Raw genomic sequence first — 18706 nt, 5'->3', positions numbered from 1 at the left:
TCTCAACATTACAAAGAACTTACTGACAGTAAGACCTCTTCAACAGTGGAGTAGTCTCCCTTGGAAAGTAATGGAACCTCCTCCTTTGGAAGTTTTTAAGCAGAGGCTGGATGGCCATTTTTCAGTTCTTTGATTGTGTACTCCTGCATGGCAGGAGGTTGGACTGGATGGCCCTTGTGGTCCAACCTCCTGCCAAGACCATTCTCAGACAGTGTATTCCAGTGTCAAACATCTCTTACTGTCAGGAAGGTCTTCCTAATGTTTAATTGGAATCACTTTTCCTACAGTTTGAATCCTTTGCTCTGTGTCCCAGTAGAAAACAAACTTGTTCCATCTACAGAAGTAGTCCTCAAACTGTGCCCTTTAAGAGATTTTGGACTTCAGCTCCCAGAAGGCTCAGTTATGTTGGCCAATGGTCTGAGATTCTGGGAGATGAAGTTCAAAATCTCTTAAAGATCACAGTTTGGGGACCACTGATCTACAATATGACATTCCTTCAAATATTTAAACATGGCTACCATGTCACCTCTTAACCTTCTCTTCTCCAGATAAAACATGCCCCGATCCACCAGACTTTTAAAAGTTTAAAAATATATTAAATCATTTATCACTTAAAACAAGATGATCTGAAGTCATTTAAAGCAATTTAAAATAATGCTGACTATAGCACATGTGCAAATCAGATATAGCAAAGTAGTGTACTCACTTTCACTTAAACCCATTTGAAAGTACACCAACCCTTCCTGAACCAGACATTTGCTAATATACGGAATAAACAAGTCTTAGTGAAGCTTTGCCATTTGGTTCCCTTCCAAATGTTCTAGATTACAGCTACTCTATTATTCTATGAAATATTAATTCATGTACAGAGCAAGAAATGTTGCAATTTGGAGATTTATTCTGCATAAAATTCACACATAATTTATTTGCATAGAAAACAACTTTTCTGCACATGTGTGAATTTTGCACAAAATAAGTGCCAAACTGAAAAAAATTATCTTTAGTCCAGTATTCTTCTCATTAGAATTTCTCAACACTTGAAAAACATGTTTTCAACCAATTTAAACTAATTTTTTAAATATTCTTTCTATCCCTGCATAAAAGAAATGATCTGAAGGACCTTTATCTTAGGGGCTGTGCACACCGGCCATAAAGGCCAGTCTGGGGGTGGAGTCGGGGTGTGGCATCCATATGACACATGCCCTGACTCTGCCCCCAGGGCAGTGTGGCTCTGCATGACACTCCTCTAGTGATGCGTCTACATGATGCCGCACCAAAGGAGCACATTAAAGACATGGCTCTGTGGCTACCATACTCTTTCCAAGGAGCAAAAAGAAGTCACTTTTTGCAGTTCCTTTTTGCATCCTGGAAAGGCTAGATCGAGGCCGCAGCGTGCAGTTGCTGTGGCCCCAATCCAGCGCAACTGAAGGTGGCTCAGGCTGCCCCTTAGGGGCAAACTGCAAAGCCCTTTAGTCAATATCTCAGGGCAAAAAGAGCGACTAATTACCAGTTAATGATTCTTCTAATAAGCATTTGTTTCACAATTTGAAAAACTCCATGCAGGACATAAAAGTTACAGTATTTAAGTTACAAATTCCTGCTGATATCCTACTGCCAGGATTTGTATCCTTTTGTGTGCCTGCATGTAGATCCTCTAATTGGGGTAGATTTAAAGAGACAGTGCTGAGGAACTCATTCAGAACTAAACAAATGAGTTACAGGAATGGAATAAACCAGAGGCAAGTATCAATAAAGATGAAAGCACGGTCACTTACAGTAAAATTAGGAAACAATGTTTTAAGTTATTAGGAGACTCCCCACCACCAGTGTGTGTGTGTGCGCGCACATGTGTTGTGCCTTGGATTTGTCAGTTAGAAGAAAACGAACATCAAAGAAAAAACCAGAACGGCTAGACCTGTATCTGCAAGGATTATCTCAGAAGAATTGAGGCCTGTTACAGACAGACAAAATAAAGCTGCTTCGAGTCACAGTGGAGGTATCGTGTTTCAATGATGCATGCGTCCTAAGAGTCCCAAAGTCTCACCAAAGCACGCTCGCGTCCTTAGGGCTGGAGTTTGGTGAGACTTCTGGACTCTTAGGACGCATGCATCATTGAAACACGATACCTCCACTGTGACTCGAAGCAGCTTTATTTTGGCTGTCTGTAACAGGCCAAAGTCCTGGAGAATTTGCCTCATTTCAGCTTGGACAGAAGCAGACTTTGGAGTCTGTACCTCTCACTAGACCAGGAAGCATGCATGTAGTGGCCAAGCCATTCCTGATCCAATCTGCCATTCCATTTACCAATATTGTATTCTCAGACCCCACTTAGAAATCTGTTACTGAAGCTGTGAGGAAAAGAAAGGTGTCAGCTACTTTCCTTACTGGACAGCTGCCTTTGTCACTGGGGGTCCCAAACACAACTTCAGTATCTGTGAAGATTCATCAGGAAAGATTCCTACAAGTACAGTGTCCTACATATTCTCCATTTAGCGCCAAATCATGGGCAAAATCTATCGAGCATTGTAATGTATTCAACAGCTACCTCCTCTGTACTTTAAAAACAACAAGATTAGTCTTTAAAACAAAGCAATATGTCTGGCCAATAAAATGCTAAGAAGGGATGTAAGCCTTCACACATAACATTCATACATTGAAGAAGAATTTCAAATGTTTTCTTCATGTACAAGAAATTATGAGACCTTTTGCCGATATTGATGATTTTTCACACTATGGGACTTTTTGCAAAATAAAAAGTTTGAAGCAAACTTTTCTTTTCTTCAAAATAACATTTTTACACAGAAAACATTTTGTGTAAAATATACTTTCTGCTAAAAACTGTTGAAGACTCTGCAAAAATACTCCCAAAACCTGGATAAAACTGAAGTTTTCTGCTATTAGAAACTGATGTTCTTATCTGAAAGGACACAAGGTTCCCTGATCCCCCAAGCTGGGTTAAAAATGAAAATTGAGTTATCCTCCCCCCTCCCCCCATACACATTTCAAATTCTAATGTGGCTGTGGTTGGTTTTGAATACCAAAGTCAGGATTGGCTATGCCACTTTATTTCCAATTTCTATGTATAGTTGTAATAGCTGGACAATGAAGAAAACAGTTAGGAAGAGAATCAACCTATTTGAAATAATAACAATTACCAGAATTTTTCCCCTGCTGAGGGAGGAAAAAAACCTGTACTGTGATATTGTTTCCTGTTCAGAAAATGCATTTTCTGTGCAAGGAATAATACTTTGACAAAGAAACATAATTAACTGTGCAGAAAATGCTGTTATCTGTGCTTAGAATAAGTTCTGAGAGGTTTTTGCAGTGGAAAAAAGTGTTAAAATTACCTGTTGCTTCTTTCAAGAAGAAACTTAGTGGAACCTTCCATCTCTAGGAAAGGGCAATCCCAGATATTCAATAGCCAGTCAGAACCTAGGAAAACCACCTAAGATTCATTTTGCATTCTGTACTACAAGTCTAGCTCAGCCTTCTGCAGCTTAGTGTGCTCTGGGTGGTTTGGACTAAGAGTCTCAGGATTCCAGAACGATTACCTATGCTAGCATCTGCAGAACACAAAGTTGGGGTAGGCTGCTCCAGATATGAAGTAAACAAAAGAAAATATGTCCTACCTTTTTAGGTTTAACACAAGCTTAATAGAAAGGCTTAGGACTGGTTGAGGTGGCCCCACAGAAGAATTTTAGGAACAAGTAGATATGTTGCTGAGCTTGAAAAATTGTGTGAATCATCTTGCCAGTCACTGTGACTTGGACTGTAATGGTAGTGCAATTGAACAAGTGTAATAAAGTAGGGTGGAGTATTTTTAGGTTCATTAAGTGAATTGAGTAAATGTCTAATTTTTTTTTAAAAGTAATAATAATAATAATAAAATTTTTATTTATATCCCGCCCTTCCCAAGATCAGGGCGGCTTACAACGAGGTTAAAAACAATGGTGCCATAACAATATACAAATACAACTACAGGCAAACCATACAAACAATACAAAAAACTATCAATAAAAACCAACAGGATTAAAACCCCTTAGCCCAACCTCTTGGCCACGGAAGAGGAGGGAGGCCCACAGGATTTTTAGTCGGGGAATGCCTGTTGGAACAGGAAGGTTTTTAAGTCCTTCCTGAATTGGGCCAGGGTAGTAGTCGAGCGGAGCTCAGTGGGCAGCCTATTCCAAAGGGCTGGGGCAGCCGTGGAGAATGTCCTCCATGTAGTGGAGGCTAACCTAGCCACAGGCACCTTCAGTAATTGCTGCCCAGACGTTCTGAGGGTGTGAGGCGGTATGTACGGGGAGAGGCGGTCCTTTAGGTATCCTGGGCCCAAGCCATTTAGGGCTTTATAGGTGATCACCAACACCTTATATTGAGCTCGGAAGCGAATGGGCAGCCAATGGAGATTTTTCAAAACCGGTGTTATATGGCTGGTCCTGGGAGCACGAGTGACCAGCCGGGCTGCCATATTCTGCACCATTTGCAGCTTCCGAGTTTGGTATAAGGGTTGCCCCATGTAGAGTACGTTGCAGAAATCCAGTCTCGAAGTTACCAGAGCATGTACAACAGTTTCTAGGTCCCTCTGGGCCAGGTATGGGCGCAGCTGGCGAATAAGCCGAAGCTGATAACAGGTGCTCTTGACCGTCGCATTCACCTGAGCAGTCAGATGAAGCTACGAGTCAAGAAGCACCCCCAGACTGTGCACGGAGTCCTTCACAGGGAGCGTGACCCCGTTCAGGACAGGTGGAACCACCGCCATTCTTGGACCAGGAGAACCTATCACTAGTACCTCCGTTTTCTCTGGATTCAACTTGAGTCGGTTTTCCCTCATCCAGCCCATTACTGACTCTAGACAGGCCACGAGAGGAGAGACGCCATCCCCAGTCACTGCATCAGTCGGAGACATAGAGAAAATAATTTGGGTGTCATCAGCGTACTGATAACCCCGCGCCCCATGTCTCCAGATGATCTCTCCCAGCGGTTTCATGTAAATGTTAAATAGCATGGGAGACAGAATGGCTCCTTGAGGGACCCCAGTTTTAAGGGGCCTCTCGTCAGAGCACACGTCTCCCAGCTGCACCATCTGGGACCTCCCGGAGAGGTAGGACCGGAACCACTGGAGCACAGTGCCCCCGATCCCCACCTCTGCCAGGCGTCCCAGAAGGATACCATGGTCTATGGTATCGAAAGCCGCTGAGATGTCCAAGAGCACCAGCAGGGACACGCTTCCCCTGTCGATGCCCAGACGGAGATCATCGACCAAGGCGACCATGGCCGTCTCAACCCCGTAACCCGCCCGGAAGCCAGTTTGAAATGGGTCCAGATAATCCGTTTCATCCAAGACCGCCTGAAGCTGGATTGCAACCGCCCTCTCGATCACCTTTCCCAAAAATGGTAGCAGCGAAACAGGCCGATAATTATTATGTACCAGGGGGTCGAGGGAGGACTTTTTTAAAATAGGTTTTACAATGGCCAATTTCAATTGAGATGGAAATAGCCCATCCCTCAGAGATGTATTAACTATCCGGCGTAACAATAATGTTACCTCCGGTCCCCCCTGGGCCGCTAACCACGAGGGACAGGGATCCAGAGAGCAGGTTGTTTTCCGAACACTTCCGAGGATCTTGTCCACATCCTCGGTACTCACCAACTCAAACTGATCCAGTTTAACATAGTTCACGGAGGCTCTGGACACTTCTACCCTAGGTTCTGCTAAAATGTCGGCGTTCAGACCTTCGCTTATATGAGAGGTTTTATCCGTGAAAAAGTCGTTAAACAAGTCACAGCAGGCCTTAGAAGGTTCAAGGATCTGGTTCAGGGCGGGAGGGAGCTGAGTTAGCTCCCTGACCACCCTGAACAACTCTGCCGGACGCGACTCAGCGGACGCAATACGAGCACCATAGAACGAGTTCTTTGTTGCTCGTATTGCCTCTCCGTAGTCCTTTAACAGTTGGTCTAGGAGAGTCTTGTCGTCTAAGCAAAGGTGTTTCCGCCAACGGTACTCTAGCCGTCGCAGAACCTGCTTCCTTGCCCGGAGATCTTCCGTATACCAGGGCTTACGTTTAGAAGCAGGCCTGAGAGGGCGCTTGGGAGCGATACTGTGTATAGCCCTAGAAAGACCGGTATTCCAAATACCGGTGAGGGCATCAACAGAGTCGCCGTCATTTCCAACCGTGAGCCCCTCTAAGGCTTCTTGGAACCTTTTGGGTTCCATCAGCCTTCGAGGGTGGACCATCCTAACAGGTCCACCACCCCCGGGGGGGATCTGTGTAGAGGCCTTGATTTTCACCTCTACCAGGAAATGATCCGTCCATGGCAGGGGGGAAACATTAGCTATTTCCACCCACGGATTTTCCGCGTCTGAACAGAAGACCAAATCGAGAGTATTACCCGCACAGTGCGTAGGACCCTGTATCAGCTGGGACAGGCCCATGGCCGCCATGGTATCCATGAATTCCCGAGCCGCACCAGATGGAACATGGCTGCCCGTGAGGGAGATGTTGAAGTCGCCCAGGACAAGAAGCCTGGGCGTCTCCATCATCAGCTCAGCGACCAGCTGTGTCAGCTTGTTAAGGGAGTCCGCTAATGCATGGGGTGGCCGATACACTAACAGAATCTCTAGACTGTCCCTCGCCTTTAGGGTCAGGTAAATACACTCGATGTAGGAGGTCTGTCGGATGTGGTTCCTGGTGAGGGACACGGTGTTCCTATGTATCAAGGCCACACCCCCCCACGCCCACCTAACCTGCGCTGGTCCTTCACCGAGAACCCAGCAGGCAGGGCCTGAGCACACACAGCATCTCCTTCAGGCCCAAGCCAGGTCTCGGTAATGCAAGCCAGGTCACACTTACTATCCTCCAACATATCGTGGAGGATGTGTTGTAAGTAAGCTGCTCTGATTGCCTTTTGGCTGAAGAGTGGGGTATAAATACTCAAATAAATAAAGAAAGAAAGAAAGAATTTTACTTAGAAAAGGTTTATGGGACCATGTTCCACTATTGGGCCAGGCCTAAGAATTCATTAAGGTCAAGGACTGAGTGGGTAAGGCAGTACATAATTCTTACCTGGACATTTTTCTAGCAGAAGTACAAAGCATTGCTCAATTCTAGGCATTTTTATTCAGGAATAAACCTCAGTGCAAAAATCTTCCTGTTTGCAAAGCACAGCTCAGGTCCAAGCAACAGCTTTCCTAGTTGAAAAGCTCAGTTTGCTTCTAATCTTTAAATACACTCCTATCTCTTATTAGAGGTAACAGCAGAAGAAGCTTCTTGCTGGGATCTCCATGGTCTTTCTAGAGGTTCCCTATACCTGCTTTAAATGCTCCCAAACACCTACAAATAATCCCAAAGATTATTTTGCTGAATTCATAAACACAATGGCTAGTGGGTGAATAAAAGCTTTATATATTAAGATTAATACATAAAAATTAGGGAGCTACTTACCTCAGGAGAGAATTGATGCCAACGTCTTGAGCCATTAGGTCTGGCTTTCAGAAAATTCAGAATACTGCCTTAACAAAAAACAAAACAAAACAATTGTTAGTTTATGTTCTAAAGTTGATTAACATTATCACTTCACTATCAAACATGTGGCTAAAACTCTGTATAAATTTATGCATAGTATTTCACAATGAATGGTACTTGTACATTAGTCCTGTTCCTTAAGACAGTTATTTCCTAACTATCAAAATTTTCAAAGCTGCAACAATCATAGAAACTGATGGCAAATCAATAGCATTTGCCTGTAAATAAGTTTTTTTCAGGATCACAGCCAGAATGTAAAACGATTATGTTCATCAAAAGATTCCAATCAATCTTCAGAGGAATTAAAGCTCTTTATTTGACCAAACAGTGGGTCACCATGGCCAAAACCATTGGATGTCAACTGAATGTTCAGGCCAAATTCCTTTCCAATCAACTAATTACAGCCTTCTCTAGAGGGAGATGCAACTGAATCTAGTATGATTCCTTTCCTTTCTTTGTTGCCAGCTCTAGGAACATACACACAATGATTCAGAACTTCATCTGAATCAAAGCTCATTTCATTATTTTAAAACCAAGCTAGTGGAAAATAACTGTGCCCCATTGCTTTGGCTTCTGATCTTCTTGGGCCTCCTGCTTATGATATGTAAAAGCAAGAGAATGAATTCACCCACTACTTCCCTTGTGTTTGCATTTTGTCGTTGCCTGCTCAGTTATATGAATCCAAGCCTGCAGCACTCTGTGCAGATTCTTCCAGATAACTTAATCAGAATTTCCTTCCTTCCTTCTCTTCCATTTCTACTGTACAAGTATAGTTCTATAAATATCACTTTCCAAAAGACTGCTGGAGAACCCAGCAAATACCTCGTACTCTTATTTTGAATTATCTGGCCAGGGAGAATTAGTTTATTGCTTGATTGTATTTCTGAATCGCCCATTCACTCAGTGAATGCTTGCGGTGATTTGTAATCAACCATAAGAACAATAAAATGCAACAATTCCAAACTAAACTAAAATCAGTTTTCTTCCTGTCTCTGCAATAATCCCACTACAATTATGCTTGCTGTTAGGTCTCATTTTCTCTTTAAAAATACCCTCAAAGTTAAAATTCTGTTTTTGAAATATCCTAGATTGTTGTTTCATTGCCCATTTGTTGCAAGATGGTAGGATGGCCAGATGCAAAACAGAACAGGCATCCTTTAATAGATTTGTAGAAGACAGTATTTCAGCAGGTGTAGTTTGTATAAATTGCCCAAATATTGTGAAAGTACCAGATCCTATTTGATTTCAGAAGTTGATTAGGGTCAGACCTGATTAGCACTCCCATGGAGATGTCCAATGAATATCTGCTTCTGTTCATTATATTTAGAGGAAAGTAATTGCAAGCAAAGGCAAAGTATTCTTTGCCTAAGAAAATCCTATGATTGATGGGACTCACCATGAGTTAAGAGGCAACTTGAAGGCAATTTGCATAAAAAGATACACCTGCAGATTTTCTTCTCTACAAATCTGCTAAAGGCACAGGAGCTCTGTTCTCTTTCATATCTGTCTACCCAAGAACGAAGTAGAGATAGGCTGAGAGCATCCAGTAAAATGTGTTGTCATTCAAAGAACCACGGTAGAAAACACACATGATAGTCACATGGGGGGAGATTATTGGTACAAGATGCTAAGCCATATGGCCATCCATAAAAAAGTCATAATGTAAACCTGGTGGAAAAGAAAATAATAATTAGACATGGTCAATGGTGATAGCTGATGGATGCTATACTTTGACATCTGGACAGCCAATGTTTCTCTAATTCTGCCCTAGAGCTATGGTTCTTGAGTAACAGTCATTTTTTATTGGTGTTCTTGATTTAAAAACTTGGGATTCCATTTTAATTGCTATGACAACATCCTATTGAATCCCAAGATTTTCAGTTTAGGGGGAGGGACATTTAGAATTCTCAAGCAGAGAGCTCTAGTGCCTCACCAACTATAAACCCCACGATTCCACAGGTTGCAGCCACAACAGTTAAGGTGGAATCAAAGTGGTAGAACTGAGCAGTGTGAAACAGATGCAAAGAAAACACATGCTCTGCCTCTGAGCTTCAATAGCTTTTTCTTGACCTAATGAGCAAGTCACTAGGAAATGATAGTTAAGGTAAAGCAACAGCTGAGGAAAAGGTACACTGATGTGAATTGGTTACACATTACAGTAGCCAGCTGAAACCTTTTTTTTTTTTTTTTTGGTCATTCTAAAGAGCAGACAGATCTTAAAGTGTTTTGACCATGTCACATGACTGCTCTTACCTACTGAGACCTAAAAGTAGGGTGCACTGTTCTACTGGAGTGAAAGCTTCATTTTCTTTTACCATTGCTATGCTGGCTATTACTGATGGGAGAAGCAGTTCAACAATATTTGGAAGACCACATGCTGCCTACCATGGCCCAATTTTTTTTCCAGCTGTTGCCTTTTGACAGAGCTCTCTGACATCATCAAGGCTCTAGCTTCACTCTACATGTGTATGTCAGTCCTGATACATATGTTGTTGTTGTTATTGATTTATATCTTCCCTCTTTCCACATAATGGTACAGGTGGCTAACAATAACACAGACATAAAATAGCTTTGATATAAATATAAATGTTATTTTAAAAGCAATTAAACTATCTATAAAGTTAAACACATGATCAACAAGGAAACCAAACTTGCCTCCCTAGAGACAGAGTTCCAATGACTGGGAGAAGCCACTGAGAAAACCCTTTCTGTTCTTTCACCAAATGAGCCTGAAAAGGTAGTGGGACAGAGAGAAGGGCTCCTCTAGATGATGTTAGAGCTCTAATGAGCTCATAAATGGAGATGAGTGGTCCCACCTTATAGAATGAGAAGTGGTATGGACAATTCTGCTAGTGTTGCCAGAGTGAAAACTGGCTCAGACTCCTGTATCTTTAATGGTTGTGTAGAAGATTAAATTTCAGCAGATGTTGCTTACTACCTGGTTGTGTTGCAAGCTAAATCTTTTGAAATTCTCTTTCTGGTTATTAAAGGTTTAGGAATCCTTTCCAGTTTTTAGTCTGTCATCCCTAGATACTGTTCTTTGCCACATCAAATCCACTGCAGAAGTAGCACTGCCTTCCAGGTATCTATCAGCCAGAGTGAGTCCTAGTCTAGCCCAGCCTGGGGCTAGAGCTTTCTGTCTTCCAGACAACTCAGGATACTTTTGTGAGTCTTTAATATATGAAGGGCAGGGCAAAGTCTGGCAGACAGCAGTTGCAACTTTGGCTGCTGCAGCAAAACAATTACTAGATAAGCCATATCTTGCAAACTTCCCCTTGCCAGGCTAGCACTTCTATATACCTCAGTCTTCCTTTCAAGGCTTGGCTTTGGCAGCCTAGACTGCAGGTTAGCTCTTCCAATACTTCTTGCTCTGAAGTGTCAGACCTTGAAACAGTTACTTCACACACAATGTTCAGCCAACATAAGAACATTTTAAAGATTGTGATTTGAAAATTAACAGGGATCCTTTCTTTATAAAATGCCTCTCTGGTTCCACAGAGTGCCACAATCCTACAATGTCCCTTGCATTCAGTTTCACCCATGGTCATAATATGATTAGAGCTCCTCCCAGTCATTAAAAGACTGCTGAAGAATGTTGCCTCATCATTTACAATGTCTCTGTCAAGTATTGGGTAATGTGTTGAAAAGTGCCAGAGCTTTGTTCTGCTGAATATCATTTGACCTAGAAGCACTCTGGTGCAACCTCCACCCTTAAATGCCACACTACAGAGGGGCCCACAACATGGGAATATGGTCCTACACACACAGTATATAAGGAATACAAATACAGTTTTGCAAAATGTTAGAGCCTATTTGTATTTCTAGATAGCAACAACAAAAGGATTTTGATTGACATTTAGTATTGCAGTTATAGATCTGTATCTGCTCTGTATTCACTAAAATCATGTAGTCTTACTGTAAAACTACATAAGGGCTACCTCAATTCACCATTAAATGCCAGCAGCTATATCAGGTGAAGGAGGTCCAGTCACCTTCTGATCAGGGTGCAAGGAGGAGGATGTTTCCACCACCCCCTTCCACCCGTGAACAAGGCTGCGACGATTGGGCCAAGAAATGTTGATTAGTTACACAGATGTCAATGTGACTAAGGCCTGAAACACATGGGCCAATAGTACTGGCTTCAGGCCAATTTGGGGGCATGGCGTACAGATGACATGCACTCCCGGACTGGACCAAAGCTATGCTGTGGTCATCTAAGGTGGCCTGGGACCACCGGCAAAAGGAGTGGGAAAAAAGTGCTGCTTGCTAGTGGCCCATTTGGGACTGTGGCGCCTGACAGCCTTGGGCCCACAGTATCTGGTCACTCCAGTCCCATGCTGACCAGGGCTGGAGTGGCCAGAGGCCTCTCCAAGCTACCTGTCTGTTTGGCCCCTAAGTAGCTAATGTAGAATATTGGTGATAATTCTTAATTTGAAAGAAGTGCTAGCCCAGATTTAGCCCTTGCATCACAAATTCCTCTCCATGTATATTTCGAGTATCAACTTGATGAAGATAATTTCATGTCAAGCCTTCAGAATACAAAGAATGGCTACAAACATCTTAATATAGAAAACCTGAATGGAGGGAAGGGCCTTTGGTGATAAGATAGGACTTCCTTATATTGAACTGGGATATGAAGTTGCCCTTCATAATCAGGGATGGGCCATGGCCTCCAGATATTTGGGGCATACATCTCCCTTTATCCCTTGTAGCACACATAGCCAGTGGTGTAGAATTAAGGAAAATGCAATCCAGAAATAGAGGCTACCCACTCCTGTTCTAAATTTTTAAAAGCTGCAGCCATGTGAAGAGAGGTGATCAGTCTCCAAGAAAAAGAAAAACCAGAAGGGGAAATGTTGGTTTAAAAATGCCTGTTTGTGGTGACTTTGCTTGTGATGTAGAAGGTGTTTAGTTAATATGTCACATTATTCCCCTTATGTCACGACTGCACACAGGTTAATACAGTTTCAGAAAGATGCCAAATTGAGCTGAGAGGAATAATATTTGATAGATGTTCTAAAGCTGAAATGAATTTACAAAGCAAACTGGAAATGGAAGCAAGTATGAAACCAGAAATATTAACATCCAGGAATCTGATTTCTTTTTTTCCCTGCAGAGTGCCATTCTTAAATATAAATTTCAGGTCTTGGTAGAAAATGCTGATGGGTAAAGTCCAGGTTTCCCTTCTAAAATTCTCCCTGTGAATGATTTCCCTTATGTTATCTGAGTTCTGCTTCTAATCGTACCCATTAGCTCCATCCTCTTCCTACATTTGTTCTCTGTTACACTATGGTCCCACTCTACTCAGCGATGAAGCTGCATCACAGATCAATTTGTATGAGCTTATGCTCCTGGAATTTGCACTGGCACCTTCCTGACAGTGAGGCTTAAGGCTTTGGTTCATCCCATCAAGCAAAGTTCAGACAAAGGTAGAACGCTTGTAGCTACTCATTATACCATCACAGCCCAGGCTAGAGATTGCATTACTGTTGAGCTTTTGCTCTCCACTGGCTTCCTGCCAGAAAAGCTTATTAATTTAAATATTTTATTACCACTCTAGAGGCCTAAGCGGCCCTTGTTTTGGAACCCTCTTATCTTAGCATTTAAACCTATGGGCTTTATTTTGTTTGTGTGCACGCATATGGTATAGCTAGAACACCTGAATGTTACCCTGAGTTATAGAATTGGAAGAGATCACAAGGACCATTCTAGTCCAAGCCCCTGACATACAGGAATACATAGAACAGAATTGGGAGGAACCACAAGGACCATCCTGCCATGCAGGAATACACTACTAAAGCGCTCAAAGCACGTGACCATCCAACCTCTGTTAACAGTTCCAGAGAAGGAAAGCCCATCACTCTCTGAAGCAATCTACTCAGTTTCATACATTAAAAAAAATAGAAAATGAAGGGAGATGTAAGCGGGTGAGAAATTTGTGTTAGCTGTGCCAAAACCTGCATGTGACATCTCAGAACTCTAGATGCAGTAGGATCATCAGAAAAATTGCCATTAAAAAAGGAAGACACAGGGAAATGAAGAGCATGGCTATGTTGGACCTCAGGATGGCCATTCAATGAATATGTGTGGCACTCCTCTTATTTTGTACTTTTTAAATTGCACAGATTTATTTTGCAGGCCTCTGTTTGCCATGTATTCAGACATTGCATAGGGCCTTCATTAGTTTCCATGGAAATCATGCCTTCTCCTGAGGAAAGAGATGCAAACCAAGAACAAAAATGAAAATACACAAGATAAACAATATGTAGTGATACAGGGTGCTGTAAAGTTTTTATTGGTACTTATTTGGCAAGATCGCCAAGTGAGCAGCAATAAAATTTTATGTCATAATGAACAATTTTCTCCAGTTTTGCAAAAGGAAAAAGAGAAGGGAAGGAAAATCTAAGAAAAAAAATAGGCTATTACTGACCACACTTGTTTATCATGTTAAAGTCTATGGTTTCAGAGCAACCTTTCCTTAACTAGTTCCCTTTAGATGTGTGGGAAAGTCTACTTTGCAAAACCTTTTCACAAATACCCTTCCTTAAGTTATATCAGGAAGACACTGAGTAGAACTACGGCCTGTTACAGACAGCCAAAATAAAGCTGCTTCGAGTCACAGTGGAGGTATGGTATTTCAATGATGCATGCATCCTAAGAGTCCAGAAGTCACACCAAAGCCACACTCCAGACCGGCGCATGGATTTGGTGTGGCTTCTGGACTTTTAGGATGGCACTGATCATTGACCCCACCCTACCTCCACTGTGACTCGAAGCAGCTTTATTTTGGCTGTCTGTAACAGGCCTACCTTTTAACACTTCTCTGCTTTGCTGTCTTTAAAGTCAGGAAGCTTCTCCTGCCATCTGATGTACAGCCCAACCTGAACAGAGATTTGGAGGAGGGAATGGAAGCTCAGTTTTACTACAAGCAGCTTTTTTTTAAAAAAAAACAACAACAATAAGAACCAAACAATATGGAAAGAAATCTTCATACAACTAAATCACATTCATTTTTCTCCAGGCTACAAAACTAATCCTGCATTCTTCTAAAGTGTCTGCAACTAGCACTTATATATCAGTTTTCATCAGTATGCTGCCTACCTGTGTTACTATTATTCATGTGTCTTCAGGAGCTACTGGGAAACAGGGCTGTTGTGAAAACAGGCACATTTTGTCCCTCTGCCTGATCCACTTGTACCCACTGCATGCATCTGGAATGGGTATGAGTGATGTGTATGCACATGCATGGATGTGAAGAGAGAATGATGGCTCTATAAAGGAAGTATATTAGTATGAAGATGTAAGGCATACTTAAGTGGATTGAGAGAGAAAGCACATGTGTGTCTGAAGAAACACAGGCGGGTTACAAACCGCCATAAAGTACGCGCTCCGCGCGTACTAGAGTTAGGAACAGCCGTATTAGGGTTAGGAAGGTTCTTACCTTCCTCACGGCCCTTCCTCCCAGTACGCGCGGAGCGTGTCGTAAATGGCAGCGCCCATCTACATGGGCGCTGCCATTTTGATGTCTTGGACGCTATGCGTCCAGACGTGTTGCGGCGGAAGTGTCGCCACGAGGGCGCGCTCCGCCCCTCGCGGCGCCACTTCCGCATTTTGAAAAGGAGCACCATTTCGGCGCTCCTTTTTCGCTCCACGGGGAAGCCTAGCGGTCTGGCCGCTGGGGTTTCCCTATGCAGTGAATGGTGGCAGCAGGAAAACAGCCCCTTGAGGGCTGTTTGTAACCCGCCACACAGAGAACAGCAGATGTGAATGCCACTACATGTGCATGGTTGAATGCGTGTCTATGCAACTTTCATTCAAGAATGTATGTAGTTATGTATGTCAGTGTAAACAGGTATGCAAATTTAGAGGGTTGTAAGTCTACATGTAAATATAAGTGCCTATGTATAAGTGTATCCAAAAGAGTGTGTATTTATATATGTAAGCAAACAGTGAAGCAGATTTGAGTCAATTGATTTGGACTCCAATTGGACTGAAGTTGCTTCAATGACTGAACTTGGACTTGGCTCAGCAATAAATGATGCACTGATTCAACTCGACTCATGACTTGTATATTTTTAGTGACTGACTTACTTGCATCATTCACTTCAACCAGCAGGCAAGACTCGTCAGCAGAGTATGGGGCACGTTTCTTGGAGAGAAACAACAAATGTGTTAGGCCTTCGGTTTGAGGCAGAAGGATCTGTATAAAGCTTTTGAAATGCTTTAGAAGGCTCCTCTGATGTGCCACGGAGGTAGACTTCTGAGCAGACTTCAACAGCATTGCCTAATGCATTTGCTGTTCCTCTCTGAGAAAATGCCCCGCCTTCTTTTCTTTTTTTCCTATTATACTTGAGACTTGACTTTAAAGTATCTTGCAAGGACTTGAGACTCAACTTGAGACTTGAAGGTAGAGACTTGAGACTTGACTGGTGACTTGGAGTAAAAGAATTCAATACATAACTGCATGTAGATATACACTGGATCCCCTGCATAAGGCGAATTCCGCCTATGCTCGAGCTCCATTATTGGGAATGGGGCTCGTGCATGTGCAGGCCGCACACATCATTCAAAGTATTACAGATTGGCTTCCGCATAAACCAGAAGCCATGTATGGCACGCCTGCATAAGGAGTGGGCGCGTTGTACAAGGATGGAAAAAAAGCAGCCAGTGTGAGACAACACATCTGTACAATTTCCCATCTTCCTACTGAACTGCTAGCTTCCTGCTCTTCATTATGAGTATTCACCAGCCATCAGCATACTCCTTTTAACAGGGAGGTATCTAGTATCACTAAATGGTTAGTTGTAACATGTTCTAAACTCTCTAGATATTATAATTAGTTCACAATGCAAACATACATTTCTGTCCCAAAGTAAGGTTATTTTATCTGTATTCGATAAATATAGCATTGTACTCTCTTTTGCCTCCATCCCTCTTCTGTTTGTTTAAAACTGCTCTCCAAGCTGAAGGAGGTGGGTTCCTACTTAAGAGGGAATGGGGCAAGGGGAAGGTTACATTCCTGATTAAATATTAGAAAAAGAAATTACATTAACTCAGTCACCAGACAGTCTGTTGGCTGGAGCTCTTAAGAGCAACCAAATTGTTTTGCTAGAAGAGAACTGGTTTGCCCAGCTCAAACTTTATTAAATAAAGGGGCTCTCACATGTCAGAAAGATTTGTTTATTAAGAAGGAACAGAATGAAGCACTTTTCTTATATTTGCTAAGATGAAGTCCCAGATATTTTTATGGATTATAATGATCTACTATGTTTTACAAATACTTCTTGAAGTTCGAGAGAAAAAAATGACTTCACCTTCTTAAACAAAGAGTGGACTTGATGAGACAATATGACTTTTCTTGATAGACATGGGCTTTTATTTAGCAAATTTGTGGGAATGAACTAAAAGTAATCTGAAAGATGCTGAAATGTCTCTAAGAATCAAACATCTCTCTGCCCAACAACTCATGAAAGCTGACCAAAACCAAAACAGCCATATAGATTTGTCTGCTGAGGACAGCAGTGGCACATAAGGTCCCTTATGCAGTCAAATGAGATGGTTGACTGCATTTGTCACTGCTGGGTGGCTGCGTGAATCAATGCTTGAAGGGTCATTCTGATCCTTTAGAGGCATTCCAGCATCTATGTTTGATTGGCAACATCTTAATGATCATGGCTTCTGCAAATGAAGCTGGGAGTTGTTTTCCAGCTTTATGTGTTTAATGAGAATAGATATTTACTAAGAAACTATGGCAATTAAGTTGAGATGCATTTGTAAATCACAAAAACTGCCTCATTTCATATGTCTTTATTTCAATAGAAAGCATGGATGGGCTGAGAATGGCCCTGAGGTTGCATGAGATTCTGAGGCTATTTTTGTGGTCCTAGAAATTCCCTAGGCCACTTTTGTTGGGCAAACAATATGTTAACTAACTATTTTGAAAGCACCCACCCACCAACCAACCCACTGTTTGATGTGAAAACAACCCATCTATTCTCAGAGCAAGAAGCAGACTTCCATCCATTTCTGGCAGGGCTTAAATTTTTTACGTTTCATTTCTCTTTCTCTTTCCTTCACCCCCGTGTTTGTATTTTTAGCAAACACACAAAAAAACTGGCCCTTGTATTTACCATAGTTATCCTTATGTAAAGCCTGGATTGATTTGCTCACTATAAGTATTTGTTTGGTCTTTATTTTTCACACGTTTCCTTTTCTACAAAGCATTATTTCTTGCAATGAAAAATAATGAAGCAAAAGCTGAAACGTCAAGGCATTTTTCTTGTATGGTAAGGTCTTCTCTAATGAAACAAATATCTTAGGTACTTTCACATCTGGCTTCTGGACTGATTTTGGGACTTGGTTATCTTGAGATTGATGCCCAGGGAAATACGGGGAAGAAGAAACTAGCATGAAAAGGCTGGTCCTATGGAACTGCTGTTCTGCCTTGAGCAATTTTGGAGGGTGAGAGGTTTACTGGCCCCTGTGGGACCCTTCAGAGCTGGTGGTAAATGACACTGTAGGGGGTGGGGACAACACACTGGGAGAGATTAAATGATTCTCATTCTCTCTCTCTATCTCCAGCTCTCATTCTATCTCTTTCCTCCTTTCTCTATGAATCAGGATGGTTAACTTAAAGTCTCTCCTTATTCCACAATTCCAAACACAAAGGGTTGTCTCACTGCAGCTTATCATTGACCGCTTGGAGAATGCCTATTTTCTTGTGTATGGTGATACTGCACCACCACTGCACAAGTTAGGGCTGAGGAGACTTGGGCCCGTTACAGACAGGCTCTTGAGGCGCCCCCGTCACGTGCTAGAGGTTGGCCGGGGACTTAGCATCCACACCGGCCTCACCCCTAGCACGTGACGGGGGTGTAATAATGGCGGTGCCCTATACACACAGGCGCTGCCATTATTACGTTCCGGACGCATAGCGTCCGCACATCACACGGCGCTTATGACATCGCGAGTGCGCCGTAGGAAGAAACGCCATTTTGGGGCTTCTTTTTTGCTCCGCACGGGAGCCGTGCGGTTTGGCTGCTGCGGCTCCCGCGAGGAGCAACCAGCAGCACCGGCACACCGCCGCTTTTAGGCAGTCTTTAACGCACCAAAATTACACTTAATATCCTCAAAAGAAGCTTTTTAGGGATAAAGTAGATGACAAAATGTGGCTAGTTTTTTAT

At 42.5% G+C, this 18706-nt stretch overlaps 1 protein-coding gene across 3 annotated transcripts in view; it reads right to left on the bottom strand.

Moving 5' to 3' along the window:
- GREM2 (gremlin 2, DAN family BMP antagonist) overlaps nucleotides 1-18706 on the bottom strand; it is a 65473-nt gene that overhangs the window by 2959 nt on the left and 43808 nt on the right. Inside the window, exons 2-3 of one of the 3 annotated variants that reach the window (XM_042441936.1) lie at nucleotides 7443-7506; nucleotides 3348-3432 (exon numbers count right to left, since the gene is read on the bottom strand). In XM_042441936.1, coding sequence (XP_042297870.1) covers nucleotides 3348-3388 — 41 coding nt within the window. In that variant the 5' untranslated portion in view covers nucleotides 3389-3432; nucleotides 7443-7506. Of the gene's footprint in view, nucleotides 1-3347; nucleotides 3433-7442; nucleotides 7511-18706 lie in introns of all 3 variants that reach the window. The other 2 variants (XM_042441942.1, XM_042441951.1) reach the window with 2 other exon arrangements.

The sequence above is a fragment of the Sceloporus undulatus genome, chromosome 1, assembly GCF_019175285.1.
Source record: "Sceloporus undulatus isolate JIND9_A2432 ecotype Alabama chromosome 1, SceUnd_v1.1, whole genome shotgun sequence".
In the NCBI taxonomy this organism is placed as follows: Eukaryota; Metazoa; Chordata; class Lepidosauria; order Squamata; family Phrynosomatidae; genus Sceloporus; species Sceloporus undulatus.
Note: the sequence above shows the minus strand (reverse complement) of the source record. Positions and strands in the feature narration are given on the sequence as shown.